Here is a 24,291-nt window from a genome sequence, read left to right on the forward strand (position 1 = left end):
TCCAGCTGTCTAGCCTCAGACAAGTTCACTTCTCCGAGCCTCATTTCAGTTTCTGAACATGAAAAATAAAGGTCACAGCGGCTTTGCAGGAAGGCGTTTGGTTGGGTGATATGAGGTAAAATCCTCGGAGCCTTCAGCCCACTGCCAGGCACACAGGGAGGGCTCAGAAATGCCAGTGTCTGTTCCCTGTGCTCCCCTCCTTTTGAAAACATGTCATTCCAGGTGGGAATCATTTGCTCTTGTTCTCAAAGAATGATTAAAATAGCCCTGGCCAAGTGGCTCAGTTGGCTGGATCATCATCCCACACACCGAAAGGCTGCGGGTTTGATCCCTGGTTGGGGCGCAGGTAGGAAGCAACCGATGTCTGTCTCTCCCCCTTCTTCTCTCTCTAAAATCAATTTTAAAAATATCTTTGGTTGAGGATTAAAAAAATGATTAAAAATAAGCAAACCACTTGAGACTGAAGTCATTCATAAATATTTATTGAGTTTCCAGTATAAGACAGTTCCCTCCCAGGCCCTGGTTATTGAAGTGTTAAGGCAGACAGAGAGGGTCTCTTTTGTCAGACAGCTTAGGGTCTAGTGATAATGAATCACAAGGTACAAGAATCCTTCCCGGCCTGGGAGTGGATTCTTCCTTCCGAGTAACAGTTATCATTTATTGGGATTATCCCAGGTAGGCCTCACACCAACTCTCCCAAGGAAGGGCCTCTTATTATCTGCATTAACACTCTCTAAGCCATTTGGTTAGCAAGTGGCTGGGCTGTGATCTGACTATGCCAGCCATGTTATTTAGGTAAGATGGGATTCTAAAGCCTCTACTCTTTACTATTGCATCACATTGCCTGGGGTTCAAGGTCTTGGATCAAAAGACGCAGGAGAAAAAAGACAGACAGATGAGATACCCCGACTGCCTGAAGCCCAGCTGATGGCATCCGGAACAAAAGCTGTGGCCAGTGCAGGCCAGGACTGGGGGATAAAGCTCAGTTTGCAAAGCAGCCCAGTGGAGTTAGATGCTATCTTGTTTCAGCACCACCTTAAGTTACTCCAGGGCAGTGGCAGGGAGAGGGGATTTATGAGACTAGCAAGACCAAGCCTCTCATGGAAGGAGGTTCTGAAAGAATTAACTGTAACCTGATCAGAACATCAAAACGCCCTTTGCTTTCCGTCCCATTAGCACAGGTGGTCATTTCCTCAGCGGCAGCAGGGAGCGCCCGCCCGGCTGCTCTGGCCACAGCCCTGCATCTGCAATGCTGCCTGGCGCTGGGGCTGTCGCAGGCTGCGGAGGAAAGACCAGGGCTTTACGTGAGCATTTCACAGAAGGGGAAACTGAAGTGCATGCACAGTTTGGATTACACTGGAAACATGGATTCTGAAACTCAGTTCCTCTTAAGAACATTTTAGCTTGGCAGGCTCACACTTGGACACACAAAAAGAATAAATTAAACCTTTCGAGATGCTTTGGAGGGGAGTGCAGTAACAACTGTTCCTGGGAATTCCAGGGGAGCTTCTGGATGGCCTGATGTTTCTCTATCCCTGGGGTTCAAAGAGCCCTGGTGTTTGAGAACCAGTTTTTGGGGGTTCCGAGGGTCTCCAGCAAGGAAGGCTGCAGGCTCACTATGACTGGGGAGAGTGCTAGATGTCTTCTTCTCAAGTTTTCTTCACTAAACATGGGCCCTCAGTGTTCTCTAGTAGCTATTAAATATTATCATTATTAACAATATGACAAAACCAGAAGCTAGAAAGTCCACATCCAATGAACTGAATGGCTGTTTTTCCTGCTGAAGAGTGGAAGCAGTGGGTCCTAACAATTCAAGATGGCTGGTGACAAATGAGGGCTTTGTTCCCATCCCTGGCCCTCAGAGGCTTGTGAAGATCCGCTTCGCGCCCACAGCCCGGGTGTGGCCCTTCCATTCCACTGGAAGAGTGTGTGTGGGCAGGTGGGTGTGAACCTTTCCCACCAGCAGGGCCCAGTGGTCGCCTTCTTGGAGAGGCAACAGGCAGAAGCAGGCGTGATTCTTTTGCCTGTTGGACCTAAGTTGAACTAACTTAGAGATGGAGGGAAGAGGGTTCAAACACAATAAGAGAGGCAACGCCCCATGCCTGGCCCTTTGAGTCACTAGACCCCTGGGAGTGGCTGGGGGAAGAACACAGTCATTTGAGATCATGGAGGGGGCTTGAGTTGGAGGTTCGAAGGACCTGGTGGCTGTGTGACTCCACGCAAATGACCCTACCTCTTTAAATCAGTTGCATCATCCAAATTGAGGGTGGTGACAGTTTTCCCCTCACAGTTGGGAATCATATGATAGGAAACATCAATAGAGATCTCATTTAAACCCAATCAATTCCTAGCGCTATCTCCCCAGCTGTAAAATTGAACTCACCAGGTTATGATGTACATGATGCACAGTGTATTACAGCACATGGCACAGGGGAGGGATTTGTTATTTTCCACTCTGGGTGACCTCAGAGCCCGATCTCTCCCCTTCCTCCTGGTCTGTTTTCTGGGTGCCTATGGGAGGGCTTGTTGCTTAGGGCAGAAGGCATTTCCCCCACCCGCTTCCTCCCAGCTGGTGGAACAGCTGCCCCCTCTGGTTTACGGCCCATCTACGGGGGACACCCTGGTCACCGGGTGTTTGTGTAGTGTTTAATCATTAGGAGGTGGCCAGTTCTAATACCAGGGGCCCCAGGGCATCTACCAATAAGTCAGCTATTTGCCTGAGTCTATCAGAGTCTGTTTTCAGAAGGCTTCTCTCCAAGGACACAGGTGTGACCTCTGATGCAGCCTGGAGCCGGGGGAGGGTGACTTCCAAAGGGTCAGGTGTCAAGTGTCGGAGTGAAACACCTACCACCCTGGAAAACACACTGGCCTTCAGAGATGGGGCCTCCTGTCCCACAGAATAAACCCCTCAAGTTTTCCTCTTTCCCTCCATCCCATTTTCTTCCCTGCCAAACCGAAACCGCGCTTTCTCCTCTTTGCCACTTAAACGCCACCGTTTTTCCAAGACCCGAGGAGAAGTCCCCGCCAGCAGGAACGCTCCTCAGTCTACCCTGTGCTAAGCACTCTCATTCTGACCTCTCATGGAAGGCACTGATGCTCCCTGTCTGTGCTTTCACTCAGCTGCTCACAGAGAGGGCCGCGGTGTCTTTGAAGAAGGCTCTACTCCCGATCCCTGTGTCCCCAGAGCACCACCCCCGCACTGCCAAGTCCCTGGTGAGTGCTATGCCGAACCACAAGTCACCTCAGCTGGGCTGGCCTCCTGTCTTTATTGGAGACGCATTCTACTAAGGGCTGAACCAGTGCGGAGGGTGAGAAAAACCACGACGTGAGCAGTGAAAAATCCAAGGCTTCGGCTGGGGAGACATAACTCACCTGGCTAGAACTGAAGTTTAACTTAACAGGTCTTGGCTGCCCATTGATAGATAAGATAACCCCTGCCTTCAAATTTAACAGAGAGAAAAGAGTCAAGATTTGTGAGAAGTTTGAATAAAGGCTTGCAGAGGGTCCTTCGGGAGCTCCAAAGAAGGAAACTTACAAAGCCCGAGATGCCTAGCAAGGTGACACTGGAGCTGAATGCTGAGAGGTGACCGTGCGAAGCTGGCAGAGCGGGGTCAGGAGAGGGCGGTCCATGGGTGAAAGCAAGCAGCCTTAGACACTGGAGCGTGCGCTGGAGACTGAGAAGGTCAGGCACTGTGGCTTATGAAGGGGAAGGTGAGGCTGGTGTGGCAGCAAGGCCAAGGCTGGGCGGCTTGCCCTTGACCCAGCCTGTGGCACGGGCCACAGAGGATTTGATGCAGGAGAGTGATCACATGGTCCGAGCGGCCTTTGGGGCGGCTCACCGTGGCTGGGCTGGGGATGACGTGTGGACAGTAGCAGAGACGGCAGAGGGAACCACAGCAGACAGGACCTGCTGTGAAGGGGATGGGTGGATGAAGGACAAGGAGAAAGAGTCCCAGCTCTGCGGCTCCAGGGGAGCTCAAATCTGTAATCTGGAGCTGACCTCCCTGGCACCAGAGTGGCTGGGTCATTAGCATGACAAGCGCTGCCTGTGGACAGTGGCCTCCCCGGCAGGCTTCCTGCAGGGATATTCAAGGCCAGGGCCCACAGTAGCTCTGCCAGCTTTGGGGCTTTGCTCCCTACTCCTTTATTCTGGATCATTAAGAGCAGAGCCCTGGGGACACTACCACGGGGCCTTTGTTTAAAGTGAAAGGCAAGGACATTTAATTGCCCAAGCTAGACACTCTGCTTCACTCCCCTCTCCGCACCCCTCCCTTTGCCTGGTCGGTACCCTGGCCCTCCCACGGCAGCTTCACCCCAAGGCTTGAAATGTAATCAGTGCATGTTCTGAGGCCCCCCTTCCAATTACGGCTCTGAACTTCACTTCCAAAAGCAGGGCTGAAATTACAGCTTGGCTCAGAATGATGTTCAAATCCACAAGGTCATAAACCCTTTCAAGTCCCTTTTCAAGACCTTTGCGGGGATTTTAACAGGTTTGCACCTCCGCGGAAGCTGTTCTGTGATGGTGAGGCTGCCAATTCCGAAGGGTGGGACCTCCTGCCAGGACTGGGAGTGTGTTCACTATTTCAGCTTTTGTCGTTCACCCCCTCCCCCACCCCGCGGGCTCTCCAGCCTTAAGTGCTATCTTTTGCTTCTCCCATCAGTTCCCCTCCAAGGACTGGACAGGCAGGGGTACCAGAGCTGAGACCCCCCGCCCCCCACCGCCCGCAAAGCAGAGTCACAAAGAGAAGGGCAGCTGTGGCACAGAGGCGATGCAGGCAGGCGGCCACAGCACTGGGCCCGCCCATACCGGCACCCAGGCTCCCCAGTCTTTCTGTGCCTCCCTCTCCTCATGTGCAACCATCCTGCTAACCCCTGACTAAATAAAACCTGCTGCCACGGACGGAGGGTATTTACAGGCCTCAGGTAACATGGGTCCTACACTGTTCTCATTTACTATCACAGCGGGTCTAGGAAGTGGGCTCATTTTTATTTTACAGATGAGGACCCAAGGCTTGGGACGGGTAGATCAACTGCCCTGTCATAAGCGGCAACGCTGGCGTCTGAACCTGTGACTGTGCACGCGCGCACGTGTGGGGTCGGGGGTTGTCACAGATTTGAAATCATTTTTCTCAAAAAGGTAGCGGGCTGGGTTAAACTCTTCAGTCTCCCACAGGAGAAGCTCCTGGATACCAACAGCCCATTTTTTGAAGGCAGGTTGGGACCACAGCTTATGTTGGGGACTTGACGGGGACTGAGTGGAATGGTTCACTATAAACCATGGCATCAGCATTAGTCTGCATCAGCCATGGAGTTACTACAGTCGCAGATGCCACATTCTGATTGGTGAGTGCCCTGTTCTGATTGGTCGCTGCCTGCGTCACAGAGCAGGACACCCAATCACTCATTCACCATCTATGCAGTGAGCGCTCCTCTGAGCCAGGTGCTGTGCTAGAAATGGAATTTACCTGAGCACAAAAAATGACCTTGTCTCTGTTTTACTGATACTAATAGCCCCGTGGGGGAAGACATAACAAAAATTAGATAAAAATAAACACAAATGGGAGGTTAAAGCAAATATGCAAAGCATCTAGGAGAATACCTGGAACACAGCAGGTGCTCAGTAAGTGAGGCCTGTTGTTGCTGAGACTAGGGTCTCAGACTGCAAACTGCCAAGAGTCCTGGGGAGGAGTTCAGGCAGCCTCCCAAGGAACCACATCTCTGGTGTACCCAGGGCCCTCATGAGCTGCCCCCCGACTAAGGAAAACACAGATGCCTTCTCCCCACAGGAATGCCAGAGCACAAGGCGGGGCACACCTGGAGATCCACCCTCATGCCCCCCATAGAGTCTTGGGCCAGCACAGCCAGCCTCTGATGGCCTGGAGGGCACCCAAAGTGCTCCCACACTCCCCTCCGAGGGTCCACCCGTGCACCCTGTAAAAGGCGACGTGACCTACTCTAACCCCGTCCGAAACACCCTGCGGTTCTGTTGCAAGTCTCCTCCAGGACTTCAGTGACTGCACACTCATGGGTTCCCCACAATCCACGTCCAGGCAGCCCAAAGCAGCAGCCAGGGAAGATGCTTTGTAAGCCTCATTCTGCCGCTAGGGAAACCCTAGGGTTGTGAGTCCCTGTCCGCCAAATGCAGGGTTAGCTAACAGGAGAGGCGGTGATAGAAATCCTTGAGCCATGCAACCATCTCATTTCCTCCGGTCCCCGTTTAATCTCTCCCATACAGTCTTGCAACATCCCTCAAAATGTCAGCGTCTCCCTTCAGATCTCATTTCAGGCAATTTTACAGTACTGAGCACCACGGATTAATGAGGGAGATAAATCAAAGCGCACAGTAGACAAGGAAAAACAACAGAGCACACAAAGCCAGTATGCTCTCTATAGCGCTGAGGCAGAAAAAAGCCACAGGGGTCTACAGTGGAGGCCACTCCTGGGAGAAGGCGGCAAAACCTGCAGGTCACCAGCTGTGATCAATATGACAAAGGCAACTCGGAGGCCTTTACTGGGGGCTCTGGCACTGAAGTATTGCGTTGGCCAAAAGATCCATAAGGTTTTTTCCATAAGACACATTTTTTATTCTCACCCATAAACTTATGGATTTGGATATTTTGAGTCTGTCGGCTCTCTCCCGCTTCTGGCTTCTAGAGGGCAGAGGGCAGAGGCCTGGGGTGCTGCTAAACATCTTCCAATACATAAGACAGCCCCACAGCAGAGAAGTATTTGGCCAAAATGTCAATAGTACCAAGAAACTTTGCAAACCTCTTTTGACACGTTTGATCAGTCACAAGTACCTTCTCCCTACACTGCACAAATCTTTTTTTGCGTTTCATGCATTTCTACCTTTCTCAAAATAATAGAGCATTATACACTGAAAATGTTGCGTATTTTCTTCCGTCTTCAATATTAATATGGCTGCACAAAAATTTGGCAATTTTGGTGAGTTTTATTGAATGCACGCTAATGTGACAGCTGTCACGGTACAGTCTAACAAAATTGTTTCAAATGAAGTTAAAGACAACTAAGCATCCCTAGAGCCATCATTTGGGAAGAAAACATAATGAACTTTTTGGCCAATGCAGTAGTTCAATGTTCTTAAGAGGAAAATAGGACACTCCAGCTTCAAGGGTCCCTAGTGTTCTCCTAAGTAAGGGTTCCCGCAAGGGCAGCAGGGCCGGCCGGGGCCTGGGCTGTGCCCGGCTTCCCTTTCACTGAGCCTGGGCAAAATCAGACCCAGGAAGAAGGCTGTCTTAAAGGCGAGTGGTCCAGATGCCATCACCTTTGTGACTCTAAGCGAGGTTCTCCTTCTATAGAAGGATGGCAGTGGAGCCTTAAAAAAGAGGGTGGCAAGCAAAGTGATAGCAAAGGTTTTGTGTCCAGAGAGACGCAAATCCAAAGCCTAACTTTGCACTTTGGCTTTAGGGAAGGAATGTCACCTTTCAGAACCTGTTCCCTTATGCGTAAAACTCCTGGTCTCCTTGCATAAACCCAAATGCTGTTTTGCCCTGCAGGACTCTGGTGTGCACCATGCGAAGCCTGGCAACTGCATGAAAAACCATGGGATAGGGAAGTCCCTCTAAGCCCACCCCGACACTACCGATCCTGAGGCTGGCCGCTCCGCTCTGGACAGGCAGCACCGATGGATGAATGATATACATCCAAGTCTAATTAAATCCTGAATCACAACGCCCACCCCCAAACAATTTGCTGCTTATCAGTCCCTTAGAATTTTATCTTGAGGAAAATAAGACTACAATGTTGTGAGCCTCAACTCCTAATATAATTTTGGTGAAGCTTCAAGTTAGAGCAAGAACCATGGCAATGTAGGATAGAAGATTCCCTCCCCAGTGTTGGAAAGGTCCCCTCCCCCACTCTCACCCACAGCTCTGTCCATCCTGGACTCCCCACTTTTGGCAGATTCCACTCTGGCCCTTCAGCACTAGGCATTCATTCTTCGGTACCTACTACCAGCAGCAACAGTGACCTTCCTTTCTTATCGCCCTCTAAGGGCATCCAGGCTGAGGGCAGGCTTAGTTCTGAGGTGCAGAGAGGTTGGACGCCTGGAGGCTTTTCTTGTCCCAAAGAGGTCTGACACGAGTGGAAGTGGGGGTGTCCCTCAGACTTCTGGGTCTGCACACACCAAACGTCTTGGGTGAGACCTTTACTCCTAACAGAACCGTCACATAACAACACCTCTCATTGCGACTCAGAGACAAAAAGTTCATAGAGTCTCTGCTCTGCACGAATAAGCTACACTCACGAGCCAGCCCCTCTGTTAAAATCTGCCCTCAAGTGACAGACAAGAACTCTGGCTCACAGGAACTTGGGGACTTTAGGATCAGCCGGTCTGACCACACAGATGGGACATCGTGCCCAAGATGTTCAATGGTGGCAGAGCCAGATCTAGGACAAGGTCTCTCGGCTCCCAGAGCACTGCTTCCCTTATTACCCATGTATACTGGGTAATATACTGGGAACGGATGGGAGAAGCTGCATTCGTAACAATCACCAAAGAGATAATGTGTGCTTTCCCCAGCGTTACTTTAGAGTTCATGCTTTCCAAACTCACAGAGCGGTGACCTTGCTCCCTGAAGCCTGGAAGACAGCGAGTGGTCACGGGGTCACTAACAATCTCCCTGGGCCTCAGTGTCCTCACTGGCAAAGCAAGAGGGCTGCGACGGACAATTCTGAAGGTTTCTCACCCCCCCACCCCCTTGCGTCGTAAGCTTTTGTGTGGACTGGCTTGGGAACGGCAGCCTTGGGAAAATACACTCCCAGGCACGGTAACCTTGAAGAGAAACTTGGGACTGGCACAGCTGTCCAGCACGGCGATTGAAAGGTTACACTGTAACCAGGGACACTGCTCGACAGGCCAGTTAAGGGGTGCCTTGTCCACTGTGTTTCAATCAGCTCTGACATTTCAGTAACAGAAATCAGGGCTAGGCTGCTCTTCAAAAGTGACAAAGGATATTAAAGGAAACAAAAGAAAATCCCAAATGGAGGATGAGATAAGCGGGGCTATTTGGACACTTGGGTCATGTTTCTAAAGGATCTTTCAAATCACCACCCACAGGAAAAGAAACCTCCTGCGTTTTATTATGATAGCAAGTGCCCAATGGAGGACGGTAGGGAGCCTCCAGGGACACTCCTGGCCCTTCCTGCCCCCACAGCACCCGCTGAAAGTCTCTTCAGCACTGGCGCCTCGACTTGTGAAGGCTTTCTGAGTAAGGTTTCTAATCGACTTCAAGCTTCTTGAGAGCAGGGAGCAGGGACTGCTGCCTACTCATCTTTGGGTCACCATTTCCTACTGTGCATAGTAGGTGCTCAGTAAATAGGAGCATTTTCTATAACCTGTCACATATCAAAACTCAGTCCAAATATTTTGTTGAATACAACTGGTCCATAGCACTGGTTAAAATTCCTTAACCAATTCAGTTGTCATATTCCTCCCTGTCCCCCACCCAGAGGCGCTGCTAGAGGCCATCAATCAGGCCGGGTGGCACAGTGCCTGGCATCTGAGAGGTATGTAATAAATACATGATAAATTGCATGATAGAGTTGGCTAAATAATGGAGGGGGGGGGAGAGTGGCATTAAGCTAAGGTTATCACTTGTATATAATAAAACAATAGTCACTAATGCAATGACTATATTGTCTGCTTTCACAGGCATATGGTAGAATTGTACTTCTTTTCACCTATGAATTTACGTGTACCATGTGACCTCCTCTGGCCAATGACAAACGAGTGGAAGTTTCATGGGCCATGCTGGCAGAAGCTTTTAGAGACAGAGTGTGGCTCACCACACTCCCTTTCTCTTTGCCAGGGGGCTTGTGAATGCTTTAAACAGAAGTCCCTCTGGCATCCTGGGTCCTAGAGTGAGAATGTTGTGTAATATAGCCTCCCACGGACCTGCACGGGCCAGATTGGGTGGTTTCCCTTAGAGTTGTTTGTTACGTAGCCCAACCTATCCCATCCAGACTGATGCAAAGACTTGCCCAGGTACCTAGGTTAAAATGCATGACGTTATTTTCTGCTGCAGGGCACAGGTGGAGTCAGATTCTGCCTTGGGTTGGGAGCCTAGGGATCGAGCTGCTGGGGGATAAACCCAGAAGAAAGGTACCCCGTTTTAGCTCTTCTCTTAGACTTCCCATTCTTGCTTTCATATTGCTAGACATCTTCTTAGCCATACTTTGAACAAACATCAAGTCTACAGATTACCGTGAAACAACTATTGAAAAGGTACCACTTTTAGAAGATGTACTTTGGGGGAGTGACTGTGGTTCCTGCCCCAACCTGCCCCCACGTCTGTCTGTCTATCTCTGTCCCTCTCTCTCTCTCTCTCTGTCTTTCTCTTTCCTTCATATCCCAGCAAAGGCTCTGCCTAAGAAATAGCTAGGCTGGGGAACTACTACCTCACTGTCCTTCTACGGCATAACCTGGAACAAAGTTATCACATTGGGCACCGACAGGAAGCAGAAGATTCTCAAGGGGCCACTACACTGCTGCTTTTTTTTTTTTTTAAAGTGAAAACACTGCATGAACAAGAAAGGATACTTCGCAGACTATTCTCTCTCTTCTCTTTACAGCCTCCCGGGAGAATTCCTTTGTGGCTTAAGGTGCAGATGGTTTGCTTCCTGTCAGCACCAGCCCTCTGTTCAGCACAGGTGGCCCCTGGCCACCCATCCCACAGGAAGCAGCTCTTACTTTAAAAGGAAGCCAGTGGTTCCAGCAGAAAAGAGGCCCTTGGGAAAGGCCAATGCAGTAATTATTACCTTGTTACTACGGAAATAGAGATTTGCCTCTAAGGTTCCTTTTATGAGCTTTAAAATGAAAGTGACTTTTATTCTCGCCTACTTTGTTTCCCCGCTACATACAAGCAGAAGAAGAAAGAGGGAAGGAGGAGCAGAATGGAGGGCACTGATGTCAGTGTTAGAGGCATCTCTCTGTTCCGAGAAAATGAGTATAGCCCTTGAATGCAGGGCCAAGAAAACGCTCGGGGGCACTGGTGGGTGTAACATAGAACTATAAGGCAACCGGAAAGAGAAGGCAAGGAGAATGTGAGAAGGAGAGAGGGGAAGGGTTGGGCATGAAAGTGAGAGAAAGAGAGGGAGGGAGAAGACGAGAGATTAACCGACTGACTCAAGCAAGCAAAGGTGAAGGCAAAATAGTACGAGAGAGGACAGGAAGGGAGGGGGAAGGTGAGGCAAAGTCTGCTTTCACTTAGGCCAATAGAAGGCTCAGTGCTCAAGTATCCAACCATGTAACACCTCATGGCTAGTATATTTGTATTCTCAATTTTCTTCCTTTTCTATATGTCATAGCCTGACTTACACTTCCCGTGGTCCTAATGCTTTCCTTTAACACAAAATTGTGTGTGTGTGTGTGTGTGTATGTGTTTGTTTTTACTTTTAAATTATCATGGAAAGAAGAGGGCTTAATTATTTGTTAATTAATTAAATATGAAGAAAAGGGAGTTCCAGAGGATTGAGCCTAGCTACCCCGATTGATTTGCAGGACTGAGAAATAGCTTATCTTTGTTCAGTACTTTATAAAACACTTTCACCAACTTCACCTCATGTACTTCTTACAGCAGTCCTTAATTTCCCCGGCCAGGTAGCATGACACATCCACAGGTCCTGGAGGTGAGGCCATGGATATCCTGGGGGGCCAGGGTGCATCATTCTGTCTACCACAGGCTTGGAAATTTGGCAAGTGGGGAAGCCATTCCCATCGGCGTTCCCTCTCGTCTGCATATTCCAGCAGAGGCCGTGCCTAATAAATACTGGGTGGGGGGCCTACTACTGGTAAGGGCTCCCAACAATCCCATCTGCAGGCCGGGGACCTCTGTCCTGGATTAAACCCTTCTCTGCAGGTAGGGCCCGAATCTGTGAATGCAGTGCTTGGTGCCAGGAGGCCGCCTTGTTCCACACAAATCACAAAGCCAAGCGGTGCCCTGGGCTCTTGTGACACTCTCAGTGAGGAAGGAGGGCTCAGTTTGGCAGGCTGGTCAAATGCTAGGTTGCATAGTTACATCCTCACCCCGTGGGACTCCCGATTCAAGCTGAAAGTGGGACAGCTCTGAGCACCAAGGCCAGGGCTCCAAGTGCAGACAGCAAAGCCAGTGCAGTGACTGAATCCTACTGGGAGGACAGTCTCAATACCTAAAACGTTCATAGTTTAGGGGACAAAGAGAATTGAGTAACAAGAAGGGAAAAACCTGTTCCTCCTTCCTGCTTGGTTCCTTGTATCACATTAGAGGGTGATTTACATTTTATTCAAGTGTCAGGCTGACAATTTACCATGCAGCGTTAGTAATTTTGCTATTTTTATCACTACGTAAATCAATAAAAGCCACTTACGTTCAATAAGCATTCTGATGGTTTAAATTTAAAAAAAAAAAAAAAGATTTCCTTTATTTTTAGAGAGAGGGGAAGAGAGGGAGAAAGAGATGGAGAGAAACATCGATCTGCTGCCTTTTGTATGTGCCCTGACCTAGGACCAGGGACCACAACTGCAACCCAGGCATGTGCTCTGACCGGGAATCAAACTGGAGAGCTTTCACCTTGCAGGAAAACACCCAACCAACGGAGTCACACTGGTCAGGGCGCATTCTAATGGTTTAGTTAACAGGGGTGTCCAACCTGCGGCCCACAGGCTGCATGCAGCTCAGGATGGCCATGAGTGCAGCCCAACACCACATCGTAAATTTACTTAAAACATTATGAGACCTTTTTTTTGTGATTATGTGCCACAGTGTATTTAATGTGCGGCCCAAGACAAGTCTCCTTCCAGTGTGGCCCAGAGACACCAAAAGGTTGGATGAAGAAAGGCACCAAGTAATTCCAAAGTCCTCCTCCTGATCTAAGACACGGCAAGTCTGACCCTTGTCTTCCTGGTGCTCTCAGTGACACTTTCATGACCCAGGGTGCCATTCAGGTAGAGCATGTAACTGCCTGTGCCCACTGCATGCTGAAGCCTGAGGGTGATGAGCACAGAGATCACTTGCAAGGACAAAGAAAGGGACTCGGGAGTGGAACCTGTCCCAGAGCTGTGCTTTAAGCTTTGAAAGCATGCAATTCACTGGAGTTCAAGAACTTCTGGTGGGTGATGAGGGGACACCGTGCCTGGAGGAGCTGGCAGGAGTTCAACAAACCCTTTGATTGTCTGGGAGCCCAGCCCCTCGGCTCTCCTGGGCATGTTTCTTTTCCTTCCCAGGCTGCCCGTTCAGAGACCTCCACACTAAAGTTCTCTTTACTTGTCTGTTATCTGGGGCCTATGTCTTGTCATAAGCCACTTCTATGTGTCCCCTTTGATGCTCCCTTCTCAGCTGGCTGCCGCTCGTTGGCTGAAGTAGCCACTGATGACTGTCAGGTAAAAGCTGGAGCCCCGGAGTGGCAGCCCTGAGGAGTGACAGGAGATCAAGGGCAGGCTTGGCATTCTGAGTTTACTATTGGCATTTATTATTTCTCAGAAGCCACTGGTGACACAGAGGCTCACAAGCTGACATGGTCTCTACTTCCCAGGCTCAGAAGGTACACACTGCTATCAGTTACTTTTAATAACCCTGAAGATATCCTGGCCACAGCCTGCTGCAAACAGTCACGGTCTGCGTGGCCGGTCAGTGTCCTGCAGGGCTGCTCCCCGGAGCTGGAGCCAGAGCCAGAGCAGCTCTGCTGAGGTTCATGGTTTTCCTATTCGCACAGGGAGGTGATCTACACTTCGCACGCTTGTCTTCTCTTGGCTGAGGCCTAATCGAGTCTCATCTCTCAGTACTTTTCCTATTTCCTTTGTAGAACCAATCTGTTGCTTGTGTGCGAATCCTTGAGGGCTGTCTTTTTTTTTTTTTTTTTTAAATAAAGAACTTCCTGGAAATATCTCAGCTTTGGGACCTTTCTTTTTTCAGGTTAAAAGGGAAGGATTCTGGAAAGGTGCTGGGTTCTCTGTATTTTTCCACTTGTCTAATTTAAATTATTTAAAGCACCTATTTCCAGTTACTGGGACAAGAACAGAATTGCCTAACCTGCACTCAGCCATTTGCATACTACCTTTTAAAATACATACATATCTTCACACAATCTGTGATATTCTTCCTTGATATTTCACATGAAATAGCCCATACTATCCTTACCCTAATAAATATTTATAAAATATTTGGGTTTCATATTTTTTAAAATTAAAATGTAATTAAAAAAAATCTTCACCCAAATATATCCTTTATTGATTTGAGAGAAAGGGAGGGAGGGAAGAAGGAAGGGAGGGAGACAGAGAGAGAGAGGAAGATCAACTAGTTGCCTCCAATCATGCCCTGATGGGGGATTGAACACACAACCTAGCTATGTGCCCTAACTGAGAAGTGAACCCACGACCTTTTGGTGTACAGGACAACGATCCAACCAGCTGAGCCACCTGGCCAGGGCTAAAGATGTAATTATTAAAAAGAAATATGTCCCTGTCTACCACCTAAAATTATTGCCTACATGACTAAAGTGAGCCTCCCACTTGAATACAGTTGGGGGAAGAGATTTACGTGAAGAATGTTATAGAAAGTAATCAAATACTATTTCAACTTAGCCAAAGGTGAAGCATTCCTATGGCCTGTTAACAATAATTTTGGAGATTAAAGAAATTTAACTTATTCCAGAATAGTGCAAAATATCTCACTGCCTACAGGTCAACAACACTTACATAAAATAGGAAATTTATAAGCATTATTAAACCCTCTTTTTTAAAGAATCCACCTGAATTCTTTCTTTAGCAGTGGGCCTGTTACCCACTTAGTCTTGCATGATCACATCCAAGCAGTTACAGCCTGGGGAGAACCAGAAGACACTGCTGTCCGCTTCGTCCCAGTGAGCCGGTGGAACTAGAAAAATGCGAACAAGTGCTCTCTTCTTTCCAGGCCCCACCCAATTCTTCCACCTCCAAATGCAGAAGCAAGCTCAGCTGTGATCTGTAATAATTCCACTAACCCTGCAACAAAGCATTATATTAAATTGCCTCACACAGATTCTTCTTCTGCTACAAGGGGAAATGGACCTCCTAAGGTCTGCACTTCACGCTAATAGATTTACTAACCAAATACATGTTTACAGGAGACCACAAACAAGCAAAATAATTTGTCGGCATTGTGAACTCTCCAGAGAGGGTGCTACAACAAGATTTTTTCTTTTCCCCAATAGTACTTCCTCTAAATATTTTAGTTATAGAGAGCTTTAGCTTTAAGAAAGAGTTCTCAAATGGTTCATCTTTCTGTGGAATCTTCACATCAATACTTTAAAAAAAATTAATGGCAGGAACAAAGCTGACTTGAGCTGGCACTGCAGTGGGAAGCCTTTTGTCACCTCTGGTATAAGTCGCCATGCAGGACACAGGGGGACGCTGAGAAGGACGCATTCAAGTCAGTGGCAGAGCCTGGGCCACAGCCCAAGTCCCTGACAAATAATTCAGTGCTGTCTCCATCGGCCTAAGTGTCCCAGCCTTCCCCGAGAGAATGCGAAGACTTCTCTTCAGCAAATTCCATTTCTGGGAGTAACTTCAGTGCCAGTCTCTTTGGGAGGCTGTGCTATTTCTCTGAATCCAGAGAACTATGGGAATCACCTACATCCTTGTAAACAACATGCTCTGCTAAGAGAACAACAAGAAGCTGGACCTGCGCTGCAAATATGGGGCTTTCCAACACAGGAAGTTTAAACCCCTAAAGAGTACAGTGACTGCAACCCCTCACATGCACATTCCATGTTGTGTTGCATGAACCCAGATATGGAAAGAGGTCAGTCAAGTCTGCCAGAAAAACCCTTCAACAGTCAGATTTGGGGCTGTTGGAACCCACTGAGGGGCACTGGAGTCTGGTAACATAGCACATCAGGACTTGAAGGGATCCTGGCAGTCATCATAGCCCAGACCTCTCCTTTAGGAGATTGCTCGTGGTCACAGAATTGGTTTGTGTCAGAGTAAGGACTAGAAACTTGGGATGCCAAATATTCTTCCTATATGGTAGTGTTTTCTGAAGCTCTTTTTCATCTCTGACGGCAGCCGCAATGAAGACCAGACAAGCCCTACAACCCCAACTGCTCAGCTGAACCTACGCGCTTAAGCCCTGCCTCCTATTCCCAGGCAACAGCAGACTGGCGGGGAAGCCCGCTCAGCCAAGGCCAGGAGAGCTCCCATCTGCACACAGAGCTTCTGTGCATCACCAGGGACTCTGCTCCAAGGTGCAGTACCTAGAAAGCTGCCTAACAGGGGAAGTCAAGCAGATCCCTGCGGCCTGCTGAATGGAAAAAGATGCATAGCAACAGTCAAAACAACAACAAAAACTACTCAAGCCTGAACTCTCTGTGTTCGTGCTCTCAGAAGCACCCCCAAGGAGGACTCAGGAACCCTTCGGCAGCCCTCTCCTTCCTGCTGTGCCAGCTGCCATCCCTAGGCATGACGCCAGGGCCTCCCAACCTCTGCGTGGTTAAAGCACGCCCACCCGCTCTAAACATCACCGCCTTATTCCTCAAGTCACAAGAATCGACGCTGAACCTAGCCAAGCCCAGGTGGAGCAAGCTTACCTGTCAGCATCTCCGAGGCCCAGGGAGGTGTTTCTTTGCAGGGTCTCCCGCACGACAGCCATCCCATCGGGGAGCCGGTTCAGGCGACGGGTGTAGAGGCCAAGTCCGCCATCGGTCATGTACCTTTAAAAGGAGGACGGTGCAAAGGTATGGTCAAAAGCAAGCCCTGTACAACCTTGTTGTTCACATCCAGGAGGCCTGTGTGCCATCCTGTGCTCTAAGGGGAAGGGACTGAGGCTCTCCCAAGGCTCTGTCACTGATCACAGCCTCAGGCCCACACCGCAACTGACTTAACCTAAAGGATCACCAGCTTGGTGGCAAAAATAGGACTCAGCTTAATTAACTCAAACTCATAGGACTCTATGAAGCAGAAGGGAACTAGTGAATAATATTAACTATCAAATGTATTCATGACATTCTTTTTTAGTATCAGCAGTTATACAGGCAGGTTTTTCACCTAAGTGAATGACACTGGCAAGTCACAAGGAAATCACAGGGAAAAATATTACAAAACAGGGCAGTGGAGGATGCAGGCAAGCTTTTAACAGCGGCAGAAAGAAATGATAAGAGGATCAAAGAGCCACCTTTGCCATCACAGGCAAGTCATTTCTCTGGGTTTTTCACTTAAACTATGGGAATGTATCTCAGCCGTCCTGCATCACAAGGCAAACGTGAGAATTAGTGAGGGAAGGCAAATGAAAAGTGCTTTGCAATTTGCAGCCAGACCATATAAATGAAAGACATTATTAGGGTTGCCATCATCTTGAAGTATCTACACTGGTGCATTTCACCTTTGATATGGATGTGTTCAGGTGGTTGTCACAGAACTATCTTTTGATGAAATCAGTGTTGTCCAGGGGAGGGGGTGACCCCTGGAACTTTCTCTACAAATGGCTGATGGTCCACAGACCAGGCCAGTTCCTGAGACCTTGGCCATCAGTAGGAGGTAGTTCAGGCCCAAAGCAGATTTACCTTTCTACCTTGGCTCCTTCCCAACACCCAGTCAAGGAGATTGCTGTGCTATTACCGGAGGAGAACAGAAGGGCAAAGCAACAGCTGGGCAGAGCAAGAAACCAAACTCAGATACTCTTAATACAGGGGCCCCAGGGGAAAGACTTGCAAGGTGTCTGAAAATGTAAGTGTTTTACATTTCAAGTCAAAGAAGACGACCCATGAGTAGTTTATTCTCCTGAAACAGACAGCTGAGCTACATCATGAAATGTTTCACAGCATTTAATGTTTTAGCTTTAGAATATAAGGGGTAGATCCTAATGGTTTTCAATCCGTGAATTTTCCCCCCTATCTTTTGCAAACTTTTGGGATAGATATATTCTTAGGAAAATGGAACTGGAAGATGCTGTGGAGGTGGTCCAGGACCAGTGAGTTCAAATTAGGGGCAGAGAAGAAAAGTCCTCCCTGGAGCCATCCTGGCTGAGAAGGAGCTTCCAGTGTGGGCCAAGAGGACGTCCCCTTAGAGCAGCTTCAGCGGACATGTCTGAACTGAACGTCTCTGATATCCTGACCTTGCCCCCCCGCCCCCAGTTCTGCCATGAATGACCACAGACGATGCCATGCAAAGTAGTGAAATATTGTTGGAGTCCATCAAGCCAATAGATTGTGCTATGCCAAGAAAACAACAGCAGCAGCAAAGACTGAACTTTTCATTCTGTTATACCATGTTGAAAACAAATAGCACTCTGAATAAACTAAAAACTGCTGAAATTGTCTTCTCAGTCCACTCTCCTCCCTGGATAGAAGGACCCTAATTTTGTTCTTTTCTGGGAGGGTTGGAGGGCCATGAATCCTGGCTAGTCTAAGCCAACTGTAGGACTTCTACACCTCTTACCACCTAGTTTAGAAATGGGTTGTATGATCTAAATTTAGCGAGTGAAGTCAAGTCTGCTTCTGGGAAAGATTTTTCACTCTTAAAAAAGACATAAGAAAAATAATATGGCCTAAATGTCTTGTGTTCTCCCTAATCCGTATGTTGAAGCTTCATCCCAATGTGATAGTATTCGGAGGTGGGACCTTTGGAAGGTAATGAGGGTTAAATTAGGTTACGAGGGCAGAGACCCCCTAATGTGATTAGTGTCTGTATAAAATGAGAAAGAGACTAGACCTCTCTCTCTCTCCATCCTGTGAGGAGGTAGCAAAAAGGTGGCTGACTGCAAGCCTGGAAGGGGCCCTTACTAAGAATTGAATCTTCAGGCACCTTGATTTTAAACTTCCCAGACTCCAGAAGTGTCAGAAATAAATGTTTGTTATTTAAGCCTAAATAAATAATAACACTGAACTTTGTACTTTAAGTGGTGAATTAGCCCTGGCTGCTGTGGCTCGGTGGACTGAGCACCAGCCTGCAGACAGAAAGGTTACCAGTTTGGTTCCCAGTCAGGGCACAGGCCTGGGTTGCAGGCCAGGTCCCCGACTCGGGGAGTGTGAGAGGCAACCGATCAATGTATCTCTCACACACTGATGTTTCTCTCCCTCTCTTTTTCCCTCCCTTCCTGTCTCTCTAAAATAAAGAAATAAAATCTTTTCTAAAAAATGGTGAATTTTATGGTATATATATTAAATCTCAATTTTAAAAAAAGTTATGACAATTATAGTTAAATAATTCTTTGCGCGATTACTTTTTAATGCTTCCCTTTCCCACACAAGACAGTAACCTCCTTGAAGGCAGGGACTATTCTTATTTTGTTCAAATCTATATTCTAAGTCCTTAAACAGTGTTTTTGTTGAATGAATGAAGCCCAAAGACATAGTCACTAGGTGGGATTTAGCAAAAACTTTTTGGAAGGACAGTAATCACAGCTTTCCCTTCCTCTTAAATGTCAGCAAACTTGACATCTAAGACACATGGCAGGGCAAATTCAACTGCCTGTCAACTCCCCATCTGTCTGTCCGTCCATCCACCCATCCATCCAACAGATGTAGTGACTCGGGGCCCAGTGGTGGGCTATGTGCCCACCCCCCACAACTAGTACATACAGGAAAAACCACCTACACCCAAATACTTTGCCAGAGGCTAGACTTTCTAGAACAAAAATGTCCTTTCAAGGACAACTCAGTGAAATCTCTTTAAAACATAACCTTGGACCATTAAGCAAGATTTCAGTAAAGTCGTTGAGGGCATATAAATAAACAAAAAATTTTCAACTGCGGGGGATCCTGTCAAAGGACAAACAAACTAATTTTAGCATTCATTTTCTCTGCTGGATTTTTATTGCTGGTGAAACAGTACACATACAGTCAGGCAATTACACGCACCCGGGCATGTAGACGAGGCCCACACATACACCCCCCAGCTTTCTGCAAAGGCCAGAGAGCAGAGCTTGATTAGCATTCCAGACAGGGAATACTGAGAGGTGCTGCAGCCCCGCCTGGCAACACCTGTGTGCAAGGCCATCTTGTTGAAAAATGGCCATCGAGGAAAGTGGGAGGGCCCTGGAGGGGTGGAACTGGATGTGATAACTTGGCTTGTCAACTGGTGCTAGAAACTCTGCTTTTGTTTAAAGAGAGTAGAAGGGAAAGGCAAGGCTAAATCCAGATCCTCTGCCTTCTCAAATGCACCTGAAAGTCAGGAAGCGGAAGGAATGCAACTAATCTGACAATGATTCAGTTTTGTTGCAAATCTCTTTCATTCATATGTGAGAGAGAAAGACTCAGAGAGAGAATGGAGAAGAGATGAAGAAAACGGAAAATTTACTTCTTCTAGAGGTTTGCAAAAACATATATAATTATATATTTTTAATAACAGTCTTCAAAATAAATTCTGTTGCATGCTCTCTCACTAGCAGATAGTATAGCACTAGAGACAGCTGTCACTAGACCTGGCCTCATACTCAGTCTAATTTGACATATTCATATTTAAATTATTACCCACTGATTACAATAGTCTGATTTACAGAAAAGCTGCATATTTTTTTAATAACTCTTCCAGCTTCAATAAAAAAGACACATTGTTTTTTTGTTGTTCAACCAACTTTGTATAGGAATTGGCTACCGAATACGTTAATATAGACGGCCATAATCAAGTTAATCCTTGGAGAAAGCATCATTCGCCAGGGAGGCGGTCACTGCTGCGTTCATCTGAAACACCAGCCCTTGCCCGGCAGTTAAAAAGGGCTCAGGGAGGCCAGGGAGTGAAGGCCGCACCCCGTCTTGGAGCTTTTTGTCTGTGGGCTGTTTTCCTTGCTATTCAAGGTCGAGGCACCCCGGGGCGGCCCACGAGTGTCAGAGTTAGAAAGAGGGTTCTGTTGTCAGACAAACCTGGGTTCAAAGTCTCCTCTGCCCCTTGCTAGCGAAGCAACCTTGTGCACATCATTGTTAACAAGAACTAATGGTTACTGATGTTTGCTGGGTAGTGTGTGAAGTGCTTCACATAAGCTTCAAAAGAATCCCGTCACGTGTATTATTGTCTTTATTTTTCAGAGGAAAATGAACCTAGGGTCAAGATCGCTGTGTAAGTAGGTGGGTTCAAATCCCAGCTTTGTCACTTTTTGGGTGTATTTTCTTTGAGTTTCAGTTTCTACGTCTTGCAAGATGGGTGAAACTACAGATGAACCTCACAGGGCTGTGGTGGGGTAAGCGGGACAGCGCACATAAAGCCCAGGGCCTGGCACATAAAGCCCAGGGCCTGGCACATAAAGCCCAGTGCCTGGCATGCTGGGAACGCTTTATCACAGTGTGAGGACTGGATATCCCTCTCTCCTTTCAGTTACACAAATACCAGGCTCTGTGTTAGGAGCAGAGATGGAAAGACCTAGTTCCTGCCCTGCTCTGGTAGAGCTCAGCACCTACAAGGGACTCCACCACAGAACACACAGACAACCCTACTCCAACATGCAGAGCAGTATTACACACGGACATACGACAGGCTCCGAGCACATGGGGGGAAGGCGTCACAGACGAGTGCTGTTTAAGCTGGCCCTTGAAGGGCGCGTAGGAGTTTGCTAGCCAGACGAGAATCCATCTAGGCACATGGATAACAGGAAAAATAGCCAAGAGAAATGCAGAGGAAAGTAAGTTAAGAGAAGGGTAAGTAGTTCACTGTTGCTGGAACATCAAAAGCAAAGACAGGAGCTGGGTTGTGTGGGGACAGGGGCACTGTCAGGAAGGGCCTAGATGCCGGGGGGTTGAGACCGTTGCCTGCAAACTAGGGGAGCGAATGAGTAGCCGGCCCTGGCTTCTGTTTTGCAGACAACACTGACTTTTCAATGCCTCTGTCATTCATTACTCCCCTTTTGGGGAGCATATTCTCACCGATATTTTCTTCTATAGATTTTTCGGAATGCACCATTTGTCTGAATCCTTTGAGTCATCCCAGGCCTCTGGGGAATGACCAGACTTGCAGGGCAGACCTCACCATCCCTCCAGACATGCCTATGACAAGAAGTTTCTCAACCAGATGGGTGCATCCCATGTAACTGACACTAGCTATGAAAAAGCTCTGGCCTCTAACAGGACCTGTTAGAACACATATGTATGCTAGGTTAGGGTTCAACGTTTAGTCAATAGCTCTCTGCTCTTCTTTAAATGTAATGAGGCCACAACGGGAAATAAGTGAAACTGGCCTTGTGAGTCACCTGCGGAAGGAGGGACAAGCGGGGCTCCTAGTTTCCAAGGTCCACAGTTCAACATGGCATGCCCAGGTAACACACTGACCTTCATGAATCCCAAAAGAAATCGCCTTCCTTCCATCAGGAACTGGGGGAGGTGACAGGGGCGGGGAGGGAGAGAAATATGTACTGAGCTGAGCTAGTTCAGTGCACTTCTAATAGAAAATGACACGAAAAAAAAAGTTTTTAAACCCTCAATGCAAGAAATGAAAGCAGTGAGAACAGGGGAAAAGAATAAAAAAATACAAAAACAAGCCTGGACGAACACTTTGCTTTAAAGACATGTCAGCATGTCTATGTTTTCTGGACACACTTTTGGTTTAAATGCGAACATTGTAAAGAAAACTGGAATGAAAGAAATATAGAAAATTTTCCTTGCCAATATCAATATAAAAGAATGACCATGTATATCAACACGTACTTTGTTGCGTAAGCTTAAAAGAAACGACGTGGGCCGATGAAAAGCCCTTGAAGTCGAGCGTCTCACCAACATCCCAGTCCCCAAACAACATCTGCTTTCACAGTGCCCGTCCACTGCATTACAGCGCGGCATGACATTTATTCTCCAAGTTTCTCGGGATGTAAATTAAGTTGCTGGACAAACCTGTAAAAGGACCCCTTTAGTTTAGGGCCTCTTAGAAGTCAGATGAGTAAACTTCACTCCGGGTCACAGGAGGACAAACGGACAAGCTAGTCTAACAAAGCTGCCTGAATCTTTTTGAAGAAAGCCGATCTTTCTGGCGGAAAAGAGCTGCTATGTTTAACTTCAAGGTAGAAGAGAATACATTTGAAATGCAAAAGATGATGAGAAAAAACTAGGTTTAATTTTTCAGTGCTAATTATAAAATGGCAGCACTAAAATTTAGGCGAACACTTAACAACTTTACTAAGGAGGCACTCAAAAAACCCCCGAAGTTTTTAGGCACAAAAGCTGAGGCAAATACGGTGTAATTTCATTTACCTCTCTCCACTGCCTCTACCTCAAATGACAAGGACAGAGACATATTACAGACTGATTCCAATACCCTACTGCCAGGATATACTTAATATTTTTAAATCAAATAAAGGTGAATTGTAATAAAAGAACATGGTGCTGCAGCTTCTCTATTATGGGTCACCCCAAGCTCATACATGATGAAATAAAACCAACACAGCCTTTGGAGAGAAAGTCTAAGGTTTGAAAATACTTTCCCTGTAATAAGAGGACTTTATAAATAATCCGGACTAGACAACCCAAATAATCAAGAGACATTTCCTTGTTGTTCATGTCAGTGGGGACGCCGCTGGCAGAGGTAGAGGGGAGCTATGGAGCTAGAGAATCCAGCACGTTTCCTACCTTTCTGCCTGACGCAGAGTTGGGGCACCTGTCAACACCGCTGGCTCTTCAGGACATCACCAAGCCGGTATCTTACTCTTCAGGAGGACATGGGAGTTCAATTTTCATCTCTAGCAGAATCTTCCCTTATTTTGCTCAAGCCTGGGGCAGCCACCTGAGGCCATGCCATGAGCTGCCTCCGCTCGGAGCACAGAACAGGACCGTGGCAAGCGGGCGTCACTGCAGAGAAGTTCTTTCAACGGCCATGAGCCCGCCAGCCACCCACGGGGAATATTCACAGCTCAAGGGACAGCAGCCTGGCTTGTCTGCACTTTACTTCCATCTCAGTGAGTCCTGGCTGTGAAGCGGCTGATGGCTGGGAAAACCTGGCTGAGTCCTCTGATCCGGGTGTGGCAGGAAGTCAAGCCTGCTGCAGAAGGGAGCTGGGCTCAGGAGGTCTGGAGCCGACTCCAGCTGGCCCGGTCACCAGAGCATGCCTCTCTGGGGAGCACTACACAGACGTTGCTAAGCTAGTCAGACAAGAGCTCAGTGCTGGCAGGCCACGGGGACAGAGGTAGCGGCAGGAAAAGGTAAGCCTGAGTAAAGGAGGAGTCAAAGGGTCTCAGGGGGCCCCCTTGAAGCCTCACTTGGGGGTGGGGAGAGAATGTGCCACAGACTTTATTTCCTAAAGTTAAGTGCCGCAAAGGCACACTGCTGGGATCATTGTGACAAAACTCGACATGTGCCTTACCCTCTACCTGCCACTCAAAATCTGTGCCATGGACTGGCAGCTCCGGC

The 24,291-nt window shown here is 47.9% G+C and overlaps 1 protein-coding gene across 2 annotated transcripts in view; it reads right to left on the reverse strand.

Annotated features, from left to right (window-relative positions):
* NAV2 (neuron navigator 2) overlaps nucleotides 1–24,291 on the reverse strand; it is a 357,485-nt gene that overhangs the window by 94,696 nt on the left and 238,498 nt on the right. For both annotated transcript variants that reach the window (XM_054586002.1, XM_054586001.1), the window contains one exon: nucleotides 16,561–16,683. In XM_054586002.1, coding sequence (XP_054441977.1) covers nucleotides 16,561–16,683 — 123 coding nt within the window. The remainder of the gene's footprint in view (nucleotides 1–16,560; nucleotides 16,684–24,291) is intronic.

The sequence above is a fragment of the Pteronotus mesoamericanus genome, unplaced genomic scaffold (assembly GCF_021234165.1).
Source record: "Pteronotus mesoamericanus isolate MK-2021 breed Mesoamerican mustached bat unplaced genomic scaffold, CSHL_Meso_final contig_90, whole genome shotgun sequence".
In the NCBI taxonomy this organism is placed as follows: domain Eukaryota; kingdom Metazoa; phylum Chordata; class Mammalia; order Chiroptera; family Mormoopidae; genus Pteronotus; species Pteronotus mesoamericanus.